Genomic DNA, 13,269 nt, shown 5'->3' with positions numbered 1-13,269 from the left:
GGCTGTGTGCTGGGGCAGGGACTCTGCCGCCTGCCAGGGTCAGCACTCAGCCTGCCTGGGGAGCTCCTCATGGTTCTGCAGGGAGAAGCTGTGGGTGGAAGGAGCAGCCCCCAGCAAGGCAGGGTCCTTTTGCTGTTGAGAGGGTGCTGCATGGGTCAGGGCTGAACCTCCTTTGCAGCCAGAGCTCCAGCAGAGCCGTGGTGCAGCTCTGCAGCCACGGGCCCAGTTCCCTCTGCAGAGCACAGGGGCTGAGAGCAGCTGCCCGGCAATGGTGGTGTCTGGGAGGTGGCGTGCACAGCTGGGGAAGGGGAACGCTGTCTGAGTGCCCCAATGCCTCTGCCCTGGCCTCTCTCAGCCACACCCTCACTGTGTTTTCCCTTGTTCCTCCACTGGTCTGTGTTATTGCTATTGTTATCTTGTTCTTGCTGCCAGGCTCTCTGGGGAGGTGGAGTTTCAGCTCCAGAGTCACACACTGATTTTGTGGGTGCTTTCATGCATTTGTGTCCATGGGAACAAGTGTCCCAGCTTTCATCTCACCTGTGGGTCTGTGGGCAATGCTGACAGGCCCTTCTGCGTTGTTTTCACCTGACAAAGTTGAACACCAGGACTGGTGCCTGCCCCTCCCCGCTTCTGCAGAGTAGCGCTGGCTTATCAAGAGCCCATGGGCAGAGGCTCTGCTCTTCATTGCACACTTGGATAGCACGAACCTGAGCTCCAGCCACAGAGCTGAAGGAAGCTCTCCTAGAGAAAGAAATGGGTGTCTGTGTGTGCAGGGGCACGGTCTATTGGAAATGGCTTTGATTTTGCTCAGAGACATCTCCCTTAACTTGTCACTGTCTTTTTCTCCTATAACAGTGCCCCATGCCCAGAAGCAGCAGATGTCCAACAACAGCTCCATCACCCAGTTTCTCCTCCTGGCATTCACAGAAACACGGAAGCTGCAGCTCTTGCACTTCTGGCTCTTCCTGGGCATCTACCTGGCTGCCCTCCTGGGCAACAGCCTCATCATCACCACCGTAGCCTGCAACCACCGCCTCCACACCCCCATGTACTTCTTCCTCCTCAACCTTTCTGTTCTTGACCTGGGCTCCATCTCCACCACTGTTCCCAAATCCATGGCCAATTCTCTCTGGGACACCAGGGACATCTCCTTCTTGGGTTGTGCTGCCCAGCTCTTTCTGTTTGTCTTTTTCATTTCAGCAGAGTACTGTCTTCTCACCATCATGGCCTACGACCGCTACGTGGCCATCTGCAAACCCCTGCACTACGGGACCCTCCTGGGCAGCAGAGCTTGTGTCCACATGGCAGCAGCTGCCTGGGGCAGTTGTTTCTTCTATGCTGCACTGCACACGGCCAATACATTTTCCCTCCCCCTCTGCCAAGGCAATGCTGTGGACCAGTTCTTCTGTGAAATCCCCCACATCCTCAAGCTCTCCTGCTCAGATGCCTACCTCAGGGAGGCTGGGCTTCTTGTGGTTAGTGTCTTTGTGGGCTTTGGGTGTTTTGTTTTCATTGTGCTGTTTTATGTGCAGATCTTCAGGGCCGTGCTGAGGATCCCCTCTGAGCAGGGACGCCACAAAGCCTTTTCCACGTGCCTCCCTCACCTGGCCGTGGTCTCCCTCTTTCTCAGTACTGTCATATTTACCTACCTGAAGCCCCCCTCCATCTCCTCTCCATCCCTAGATCTGGTGGTGGCAGTGTTGTACTCGGTGGTGCCTCCTGCAGTGAACCCCCTCATCTACAGCATGAGGAACCAGCAGCTCAAGGGTGCAGTGTGGAAACTGATAACCAGATGTGTTTCTGGAGCAATAAACTGCCCATTGTCTTCATAGCTGTTATAACGTAACTCACTGCAGGCACAGCCTGTCTTCTGTATTTTTTGTTATTGTTCTGGTAGTCCTGTGACCGCAGGCAGGGACAGGCAATGGGCACTTCTGTGACAGAGCTGGCCTCCAGAACAGCATTTCGAAAAAGAAAGGTGATGTCCTCAGGGCAGTGCATGGAGGCTTAGGTCTTCTTCCAAAGATTCTCTCAAGAACAAGCTCAAGACAGTGCCCTGGTGAGGCAAACACCAGTGAACAAGTGAAGCGTGTGAGTGTGCAGGGCTGGGGCACACAGCAGTGTCCCTCGCACAGCCAGGCCTCCAGGGACAGACTGGAAGGACCAGCAGAGCAGGGTCTGGTCTGTGCCCGTGTTTGCCTGACACCCTGGGCAAGGTGCCCCAGGGCAATGGCCACAGACCAGCCCCTTGCAACCACCATTCCCAGCACTGGCCTCTCACTCCAACTCAGGGAGGTTCTTTGTCCCTCCATGGAAGGACACCAAAGGAGTAGGTCAGACTTCCATGTTTGCATTGCACAGAGGAGACTGAAGCATGCACACCGTGTGTGTGTGGGGAGATGAACCTGAGGGAGCCCAAATGCCATCAGCTGTTCCTAGAGGTGCCGTGAAGGCCTGTGGGACAGACAGTGCCTCCAGGTCACTTCACTTGGAGAGTAATGTCCCCTGGGAAAGCACCTGAATGCAGCACTGGGATGTGCTTCTGTGAACCGAGGTCCCTGTGTCCATTCCTCATGACGAGGGGCATCTCAGACAGGTGCAGAGCAGGGCGATACAGCGCAGGGCTGAGGTGTCTCCCAGCCCCTGGCAGTGGCAACAGGAGGCCAGAGAGCCATTATTCCTGCTGCAGTGCCCTGCCTCCGCACGTGCAAGGGAAGGACTCGTGCCTCTGAACACCCCTGTGTGTAGGAGGAGTGCATGAGGCCAGCTCAGATATGGGCACCTCACAGGGCCCTGCTCTTTCTGTGTGTGACTCCAGGAACAAACCCCACTGGCCCAGGGAGATTCATCTCCCCCGCCTCGGACAGGCTCATTGCAAATGCTCCTGTCTGGTCTCGTTACCCTTTCTGGATTGTGCCCTCAAAGGTGCCAGAGCCATCAGAGAGGTTCTGGGGTCCTTGGAATAGGCAGACAACATCACCTCAGTCCCTGGGAATGGGATGGGCCAAATACTGCTGCAGCCATTTCCAGGTACTTGAAGGACAAGAAAGGCATTGGCGAACCTGTGTGGGTAGGGGAAAGAAGGGGATGTTTTGATCCTGGACCTTAGCAAGGGTTTTGACATGGTTTCCCATAGTCTCTTTATAGCCAGATTGGTGATATCTGGATTGAAGAAGGGGGTGATGTAGTGGGTAGGAAGGTGGCTGGTGGATCCAGCCCAAATGTCAGCAGTGGTAGAGTCCTCCTGGTGGCCACTTCCCAGTGGCATCCCTCAGTGCAAGCGCTGGGGCCAACACTGTTGACTGTCTCCATTAACTGCCTGGATAATGTGCCGGAGTGCCTTTTCATCTCCTTTGTGGATGATGCCAAACTGGGCAGACCCGTTCCACAACCTCATCTGGTTCACCCTGCCTTGAGCAGGATAGCTGGACAAGGTGATGTTCAGGGGTCTCTTCCAAGCTGAGTTATTCCAGGATTCAATGACTCTTTTCCTTGGAGGGCTTTTTGAAGACAGAAGAGACAGAGGAAGAAGGAGAAACAGAGAGGCAAAAGTAGAGGCATAAAATGGACCGATATAAATACAGCAGTTCCTCTGAGGAACGTTTCTCCACTGAAACTGTTGGTAGGAACTCTATTAGATAAACATGACGAAACAAGCTTAGTTTTACCTGCTCACGTACATATATATCTGCTGCGGAAGGGTGATGGCTGGATACGGTATCATGTGGTCAAATGTGTCTCGGGAACTCATAATCCATTAGGAAGCCAATGGCTGTGAAGGGGGCTGTGAGGTCACTTCTGCCTCTGGAGGTGAGAGGCCAACCGCAGGAATGTGTCTGGGAAAGGCACTGTGAGGTCACTTCTTCCTGAAACAGCCGATAGGTCAGCCCTTGACTCATGGCTGGGATATGTGATTCTAAACTCACCTCTGCCGGTGTCTCTGACAGGCCAGCAGAAGGCACCTGGTTGGCACATTGGCTGTGAGACCCCCTCTGCCGAAGGACCTAGGCTCAGTGCAGGAAGGGGGCTTGTATTTTGGCTGTCCTGTCTCTTCTGCCTGAGTACAGGATGGGACAGCAGCAGGCACACAGCTCTGTCTTGTCTATCCGAGAAGCAGAAAGGCTTGCAGCCTCACAAGGGGTGAGGTTACTTCTGTCTGTTCAGGTGAAGGGCTGCAAGAAGGCTGGTGGGTTTGGATGCCTGTTTAGAAGGGTGGTTTCCCAGATGCTGGAACTTTCCTTGGATGTAGGGAAGAGCAGGAGAGAGAAACAGTTACACACAGTACAGCTTGGATGGTGGGGACTGGACATGAAGAGGAAGAAATGTCACTCCGAGGGTAGTGTTGTGGTACATGAAGTCCTCCAGAAGGAGTATGAGGTCAGTCCATCTCCTTGTGTTTCAAGGAACAGAGTGTGAAGGGTGGACAGCCGTCGGTGAATGTACGGAAACAGCAGGGTGAGAGCAGGGTGAGGAAGTGAGATGGGTGTCCTTTACCTCCACTCCAGCATTCTCCAATAGATATTGCTGCAGGGTGTCTCCTCAGGAGGTCTCGACTGGTAGGAGAAGCTGTCCCTTGAGCTCTGACAACCTCCCACCTCACCTCCCCAACCCCACCATTTCTCTCCTTGCCCACCTGGGACCTTTCCTTACAGCAGACTTCTCCACTGATCTCTGCAGCTGGATGGTACAGCTCCTTTGCACCATCTCCCCCCTGCTCTCCTTAGAGACCTGGCTGCACACAGGCACAGAAGGGTTTTTCCTATTTGCAAGCAAAGGAAATGTCAAGCATGGTCAAGTTCCATAAAGAAAACCGACTCTGCAAGCATCTGCTAAGTCCAAGCTGCCTCTAATGAGGTTGCCTTTCTACAGGGGATAATCTTAGGAGAACTATTTCAGGTAGGTAGATCCAAAGAAGAGAGATATAAACATAATTAAAGAGTTGGCTAAGGAGACAATTAGACTGCTGAAAGAGAGGCAAACTTTTAAGTCCCTGATGTCAAAGCAGCAACTGGATGGGTGAGAGGAATCTGAGTGAACAAAGAGTAAGGGGAGGAAAAAACTGAAGGATAAGGGAAAGGGCCTTTGTCTAGGCAGTGTGCCTGTGAAAAGATGATGTTAGAAACGGTTCTTCTATCAAGAGAGGTGAAAACATATGAAAGATAAAAATTAAATTAATAAAAATAATATTAATTTATTTTAATAAATTAAATTTAATTTTAACTTCAATTAAATACACTATATAACAGGTAGAATAGTGGTAATGAAGTGACACTGGAAGATCGATATTTCATTGGAATAGCCCTTTTGAAAGGTCACAGGATTGGTAGAGGTCTCTTGGGAGTGAGGACAAGCCAATGTTGCAGCCATCGTTGAAAGAGGCCAAAAGTGCAGCCCCAGGAACGCCAGGCTGTACAAGCTCACTTGGGGGAGGAGTGAGCCTTCCCATGAGTGCTCTTGGGGGACATTGCTGGGCACCTCAAAGAGCAGAAGGTGTCCAAATGCAGTCAGCATGGATTAGCCAAGGGTAAATCCTGCCTCACCAACCTGATGGCCTTCCTGATGAAGGAACTGCTTTTATGCACGAGGGGAGAACAGTGGGTGTCCTTTACCTCCACTCCAGCAAGGCTTTTGGCATGGTCTCCCGCTATATCCTGGTACCCACATTGGGCCATTACAGTCTGGATGGGTCAACAAACAGATGGGTGAAACACCAGTTGGAGGATGAGGCTGAGAGAGCAGTGGAGAAGGGGTCATAGCCTACCTGGAGGCCAGTGGGCCATACTGGGGCATTGTGGGGCAGCACAGGGGCCTCTCCTGAGCCCTGTGCAGTTTAACACCTGTATCCATGACCCGGAGGAGGCAACTGTCACCACGTCTGTGGATGGCACTAAATTGGGAGGACCATTGCTGTGCCCTAGGGATGCCATTCAGGGCAAACGTGCAGGCAGAAGGACTGTCGTGTCAGGAACTTCAGGAGATAGAAGACGGACCACAGCCTAACAGCCTGCAGTTGCAGGGCCTGGGGAGGCCTGGCTGGGGAGCAGCTCTGTGGAAAAGGCCCTGGTGGTGGTGGGGGACAGAAGGCAAAACATGACCCAGCAGCGCGACCTGGTAGCCAAGGCAGCCAGCAGAGTCCTGGAGTCTCACCAAAAGAGCGAGGGCAGTGATTGTCTCCCCCTGCTCATCGCTCCTTAGACCACCTGCACACAACCGTGTCCATTTTTGGGCCCCCACTGGGGAAGGGGAGGAGGGAGGGAGCGCCTGTGGGGCTGCTGGGCTCTTGGCCAGAGATCACCAGCACAGCAAGGGAGGTGTTGGTAAGTGGCAGGGAATTGAGTGGAGAGTCATCGAGCTGCTGAGGGGCTGGAGCACTTGCCTGGGAGGAGAAAGTGGAGGAAAGGGCCTTGTTCAATGTGCGGAAGGGAAGGCATTGGGAACCTCATGGTGACCTGCCAGTCCCCATGGGGAGGCTTTCAGGAAAGTGAAACCGGTCTTCTCATGGTATTGCTTGGCAGGAGAATAATAGGCAAGAGTCAGATGTTGAAATGAGGAAGTTTCTGGCCAGTGAAAATGAAATGAGATATATGAAGACCATGGAGTGCTTTGGCTGTGAACTGAATGTAAACCAAACTTCTGACTTGGGATCTCACTCAATGGAAATGTTCAATATTTTTCATGACAAGGCCATGAGCAGCTGATGCAGCTGGAGCTTTCTCAGAACAGGCTTGGAAACTGCGGCAAGAGCTGTGGGATTCCTCCTAGACGCTATGCTAAGGCACATGGAGGACAGGGAGGTGATTCGGGACAGCCAGCACAGCTTCACCAAGGGCAAGTCCTGCCTGACCAACCTACTAGCCTTCTATGATGGAGTAACTACATCAGTGGATGAGGGAAGAGCTACGGCTGTCATCTAGCTGGACTTCTCTAAGGCCTTTGACACGGTCCCCCACAATATCCTCCTCTCTAAATTGGAAGGATATGGATTTGATGGGTGGACTGTTCAGTGGATAAGGAACTGGCTGGATGGTCACATCCAGAGGGTAGTGGTCAATGGCTTGATGTCCAGATGGAGAACGGTAACGAGTGGTGTCCCTCAGGGGTCCGTTCTGGGGCCAGTGCTGTTCAATGTCTTCATCAATGACACAGACAGCGAGATCAAGTGCACCATCTGCAAGTTTGCAGATGACACCAAGCTGAGTGGTGCAGTCAACACGCCTGAGGGACAGGATGCCATCCAGAGGGACCTGGACAAGCTGGAGAGATGGGCCTGTGTGAACCTTACGAGGTTCAACAAGGACAAGTGCAAGGTTCTGCACCTGAGTCAGGGCAATCCCTGGTATCAGCATAGGCTGGGGGATGAAGGGATTGAGAGCAGCCCCGAGGAGAAGGCCTTGGGGGTACGGACAGATGAAAAGCTGGATGTGAGCCAGCAATGTGCTCTCGCAGCCCAGAAAGCCCACTGTATCCCAGGCTGCATCAAAAGAAGTGTGGCCAGCAGGGCGAGGGAGGGGATTCTGCCCCTCTACTCTGCTCTGGTGAGACCCCACCGGAGCACTGCGTCCTGCTCTGGGGTCCTCAGCACAGGAAGGACATGGACCTGTTGGAGCGGGTCCAGAGGAGAGCCACAGAAATGATCCAAGGGCTGGAACACCTCTGCTATGAGGGAAGGCTGAAAGAGCTGGGGTTGTTCAGCCTGGAGAAGAGAAGGCTGTGGGGAGACCTTATTGCGGCCTTTCAGAACTTAAAGGGGGCTTAGAAGAAAGATGGGGACAGACTTTTTAGCAGGGCCTGTAGCGATAGGACAAGGGGTGATGGTTTTAAACTAAAAGAGGGTAGATTCAGACTAGATATAAGGAAGAACTTTTTTACAGTGTGGGTGGTGAAACACTGGCACAGGTTGCCCAGAGAGGTGGGAGATGCCCCATCCTTGGAAACATTCAAGGTCAGGTTGGATGGGGCTCTGAGCAACCTGATCTGATTGAAGATGTCCCTGCCCATTGCAGGGGGGATGGACTGGATGGCCTTTAAAGGTCCCTTCCATCCCAAAGCGTTCTAGGATTCTATGATTCTTCATAGCAGCCGTATGGGGCCATGCTTTGGATTTGTGACCAAAACAATGTTGATCACACAGGGATGTTTTAGCTATTGCTGAGCAGAGCCTCCACAGTGTCAAGGCCTTTTCTGCCTCTCACACCACCCCACCAGCAAATAGGCTGGGGGCGCACAAGAAGCTGGGAGGGCACAGAGCTGGGACAGCTGACCCCAACTGACCGAAGGGATATCCCATACCGTGTGATGTCATGTTCAGCAAAAAAAAGCTGGGGGAAAGAAGGAGGAAGGGGGAACATTCACGGTAACTTGGGAAGACAAATGCTTCCTAACCTAACCCTGAACTAACCCTTTTACCTTAAACCTTACCCTACCCATTACCCGAAACTAGCCCTACCACTACTCCAATCATAAACCTCAACTCTAACTCTAACCCTTACCTAACCCTAAACGAACATCAGCCACAGCCTGAAGTCTAACTCTAAACCAGGTGTAACCATAACTCTTACCCTAACCCTAACTCTAATTCTAACTCAAACCTGAACCCAACCCCTGACTAACCTAACAGGTATCCTGAAGCATCTTCAAGGCCAACAGCACCTGTGTAACGACATCTTTAATATCGTCTCAGGCAATGATGACTATGGTAACAGCATTAGAAAGAAAAGATAATTTGGGTAGATGGGATGGACAGATGAGCATCCTGGTATCATCCTGTCAGTGCTGGTTCAAGGCCTGGCAGCATGAGCAGCTGCCCTCTGCTTCCTCATGAACTGGAGGCACCATGGCTGTGGGCACCACCGTGTGTCACCCAAATCAGATTCAGGTCAGGTGAACCATTTTGTATTTCTCATACACCATATCCATTGTTTGTCTGTTGAGCTCTAATCAGAGCTTAGGTATGTAGATAACCAGGCTTTGGGTGGGATATTTCTCCTGGAGTAGCTCTGCTGACCCCGGTCTCTCTCCATATTTACAATCCTACAGCTCTGACAGGAGGAAAGCACCCTGCAGTGCCTGGATTTGTCCAAGCCACAGCACTTCATAGCCTTCCTGACCATTGGGTCCTTTGGTCCTGGTGGGAGATGATTTTCTTGCCTTAATCCTGACTTTGTTGGGTAACCCGAAAGGACAGACTGGAGGCTGTTGAGTCACATCTCAGGTTTCAGAGCAAGGAATCAGGGACTGCATTTACCTTACACAGTGGTGGGAGATCCTTTCCTCTGGAGGGGTTATTTGTGCTATTGGCTATAAAGCCACCAAGTCTACCTAGGTCAGACTCAGTCAACCATTCCTGAGGCATTGGGGCCAAATTATTCTGTACAGATACAGAGATCTGCAGCATAGTGCCATGACACAGTCCTTTTTTCCTTCCCATGCAGATGTCCCAAACCCAAGCTTCCTCTCCAGGCTCTTTCTGGATGTGAACCAGCATGCAGACACCACAAGCAGTCAGAGTTCAACCTCTCAGGGCCACCTCCGTCTTGAGGATAACATGGGCCACAGGCACGGGTTGGGACCCAGAGAGGTGGAGGTACAGAGAAGCCTTTTCTGTTGCTGCACAGTGAAGTTAAGCACAGACTGAAAAGGCTTACGTTCTGCTTCCCTGCTTGCCTTTTTTGTATTTTTTGTTTTTCCTCCCACAAGTTTAGCACTTGTCCTTTGAGCAGCTAAACCTCATGTCTCAGTTTTTCTCTTTCTAAAGACCTATAGTTATGGTGGAAGTTGCTTGTCAGGCTGGCGCCCGTGATTCTGACAGTCTTTCTAAAATAGTTCCTGGTGCCGTGGGTGTCCAGGGAGGAGCAGTGGCAGCACCAGCATCCCCACCTTCTCTCCTGAGGCTGCTTACTAACTGTCTTATCACCAGGTGAGAGTGACAGAGACGTGTCCGGAGAGCCATGGCCAGGTGGTTTTGAGGGGAATGACGGAGAGAAAAAGAGGTCACCACTGCCTCCTGCAGCACCATGGACTGAGGAGGGTGTTCCTGCCTCTTGGCTCCTGGCAACAGTAAATCCCTTTTGGCATGCCCTGAAATGCTGAGATAGTGTGGCAGCACAGACACCGCCAGAAGCAGCTGCAGGCATCTGTCCAGCTTGGCTGGGCATGGAAATGGGCTTCCTTCAGCTTTGAAAAGTGCCGCCCGTGAGATAGTCACCATCTCAGAAGTACTCTGGCGGTTTCCCATGAGCAAAGCTGGCCTGAACCATGCTGCACCCATGATCTTGTGAAGCACTGAGACATCGGAGAGTTAAAAAGAACAGGCTGTATGTTTGAGGACATTTTGAAACAAGCAGGAAATGCTGGTATGTGGGTAACCTGCAGGTAAATGGTTGCTTTGAGTGAAAGCCTTAATTTAAAATAAATGTGGGTATCAGAGAAGTATTTTATTTTTCTGTACATTTATACGAAACAGTAGGTAGATTAGAAAACAATCATGGTGACTTTTCACTCATGCAAACCCTAATTTTATCTTGGAAATTTTGAATGGCATCTCTATGAGATGGAAAAAACAGGAAAAAGGCAGGAACACCTTGGGAAAAGGATCACATCGTTAGGACCGTGTGTTTTTGTGAATTTGGGTTTTTCTCTTGAGAAAACCACCCTGTGTTTTTCACTTGGCTAGTCTGAATGCTTTTATCACATGTTTTCTGACCTGCTGTTCTCATCCTTAGTACACCCGAGTTGAAGAAGACTCCTCAAAGGGAGGTAGTGATAGACATGGCCAGCATCCTCAGTCCTCTGCCTGGAAGAGGGTATTCTTTCCCCATGTCAAGCTGAGAATATAAAACATCCTTCAGCTGAGTCTCTTCTGCAGAAGCAGCAACCTGCTCTTGCAGCGCTGCTTGCTTGTAGCTCCCATCCCTCAAGTGTGCCCAGCACGAAGTCTTTATGCTCTGGGAAGGTGAGAAATGGCAAGGGAAGGCTCAGTTCCCCAGGCAGCAAGAGCATCGCTCTGCTTCTGTGAGGGCTTGCAGGGGAGTGGGAAGCATTGCAGGGTTGGGGGCAGAGCAAATGGGCCCTCGGCTGGATTTGTAAGCTGTCAGAAATCCAAGCGACAGAGCAGCAAGTTCAGGAATGCTGAATTATTCAGGGCTCATTCAGAAGTTATAAAAGCCTGACCTGCTCAGGAAAATTGGATATCATAAGGAGATCACCAAATTTTAATCACTTTCTTCTCTGCATAACTGAAAAGTGCATCAAGCAGTTTGATTGCTTGCATAAAGATGTCTTTTAGGACCCTGAAAACTTGAGATTTATGTATAAACTGCTGCTTATCCGTCTTGTTCAAATGCCCCTGGATGCATCAGTGTCACTCGATTCATTGGCAGATAGAAGTCTGTTGTACTTCTGATGGGATTCACCCTTCGCCATGTAAAAAGTAATGATTCAGGTCTCAAATAGTCTCCCAGATGTTTGTGTGCGGACACGGCATCAGGGGATGAGCTCTTACATGTGAGGAGAGCTGGGATGAGTCTCTCTCGTTGAGATCTAAGAATCAAGTCAGGCCTTGCCTCGCTTTCTTTTGATTGCCTCTCCTTGCCTGGCCTTGCCTTGCTTTGTCTTCCCCTTTTCATCCCTTTCCTCCTTTTCACCCTATTTCTTCTTTGTGTTCTTACATTCAGTGCAGCTCTTACAAGATCTGGACAAGGAACGTAAGCAAGACTGTTCTTAAAGGGGTGAGTATTTATCCTTTTTCTTTCTTTTTTTCTCATCTCTCACCAGGTATTCTGTTTAAGAAAATCAACTCTGAAAAAGAAAGTCAAGTTTCTTTTACCCGTATTAAAAATCCCAGTCATTCAGGCTGAAGGATTCTGTTCTTTCCTCTTTTTAACCCTCCCCCTGCAGCAAGCAAACCATGTTAGATTTCCAAACATTCAGGCAGATCTTGGTCCAGCTCGCCTAATCCTGCAATCACGTGTACGCTGATGTTCATAGGCTTTCTCTAGGCTTGAAGTGTGTGGGATGGTGGACAAGCCATTAGCATCCTCTGAGAGCCTGTTGTTTGGATTGCTCTGTCTAGGAAAAATGCCCCAAAGAAAAGGCTCGGAGAATCACACCGTTGGATCCGGATTCTTTCTTCTGGGATTTTCTGACCACTCCGGCCTGCAGGGCCTGTGCTTCACAGTATTCCTGGTCATATACCTCATGCTCCTCACAGGGAACAGCCTGATTGCACTCATCACGGTGGTGGACTCAAGCCTCCACAGCCCCATGTATTTCTTCCTGAGGAACTTGTCCATCCTGGAGATCTGCTACACATCAGTCACTCTGCCAAAAATGCGGGTGGGTTTCCTGCGGGCGGATGGCAGGATCTCCTTCCTGGGCTGTGCTGCCCAGCTGTATTGCCTGGTTTTGCTGGGCAGCATTGAATGCCTTCTCCTGGCTGCCATGGCCTACGACCGCTGCATAGCCATATGTGACCCCCTGCACTACACCCTCGTCATGAGCAGGGGTCTCTGCATCAGACTGGTGGTGGGGTCCTGGGTGGCTGTCATACCAGTGCAAGTAGGACAGACCTACCAGGTGTTCACTTTGCCCTTCTGTGCATCCCATGACCTCCATCACTTTTTCTGCGATGTCCCCCCTCTGCTGGAACTGGCCTGTGCAGACACGTGCTGGAACCAAGGGATGCTGTACACCATCATCCTGCTCTTCGCAATCCTTCCCTTCTCCTTCATAGGTACTTCTTACATTCAAATTATTAGGGCAATTCTGAAAATGCCTTCAGGTCGGGGCAGACACAAAGCCTATTCCACCTGCTCGTCACACCTCGGGGTGGTGACGCTCTTCTATGGCTCGGCCACAGTCGTCTACTTAAAGTGACGGTCAAGGGATTCAGTAGACACCGACAAATACCTTGCCCTGTTTTACACAATTGTGACCCCCATGTTTAACCCTGTCATCTATAGCCTGAGGAGTAAGGAAGTGAGAATTGCCTTGAGGAGACTCCTATGGACAAAGTGATGCTACCGAGGATGTAAAATAGTCCCAAGCAGTACCAAAAGTCCCACTGGGTTATGTGGTTGCCTGAACAAAGCATCCCATATTTGCTCAGACAAAACCATGTGTCCAGCCTGGCTTTCATCCTGCTCAAGAAGCGGAGAGGTCTCCTGAGGCATTCCTGTTACGCCATGCCCCACCATGATATCTTTGTACTCTAGAGCACCTTCAGTGCCCCTCAAGAGTGTGATGCCAATAGCTACTTCAAGCTGCATCCGA

The 13,269-nt window shown here is 51.0% G+C and overlaps 1 protein-coding gene and 1 pseudogene across 2 annotated transcripts; both read left to right on the top strand.

Moving 5' to 3' along the window:
- Nucleotides 1–878: 878 nt before the first annotated feature.
- LOC309603461 (olfactory receptor 14C36-like) lies at nucleotides 879–1,832 on the top strand (the record flags this gene model as incomplete). Its single annotated transcript, XM_082338307.1, has 1 exon — nucleotides 879–1,832. One exon carries the CDS (start codon nucleotides 879–881, stop codon nucleotides 1,830–1,832), a length of 954 nt encoding a protein of 317 aa, XP_082194433.1.
- A 10,243-nt stretch (nucleotides 1,833–12,075) lies between these two features.
- On the top strand, nucleotides 12,076–13,014 carry LOC309603464 (olfactory receptor 10AG1-like; annotated as a pseudogene). Its single transcript has one exon. The product of its transcript is annotated as an olfactory receptor 10AG1-like (transcript).
- Nucleotides 13,015–13,269: the final 255 nt, after the last annotated feature.

This window comes from Platalea leucorodia (assembly GCF_965183815.1).
Source record: "Platalea leucorodia genome assembly, contig: HAP1_HAP1_SCAFFOLD_99, whole genome shotgun sequence".
In the NCBI taxonomy this organism is placed as follows: Eukaryota; Metazoa; Chordata; class Aves; order Pelecaniformes; family Threskiornithidae; genus Platalea; species Platalea leucorodia.
This window is presented reverse-complemented; position numbering and strand designations above follow the sequence as displayed.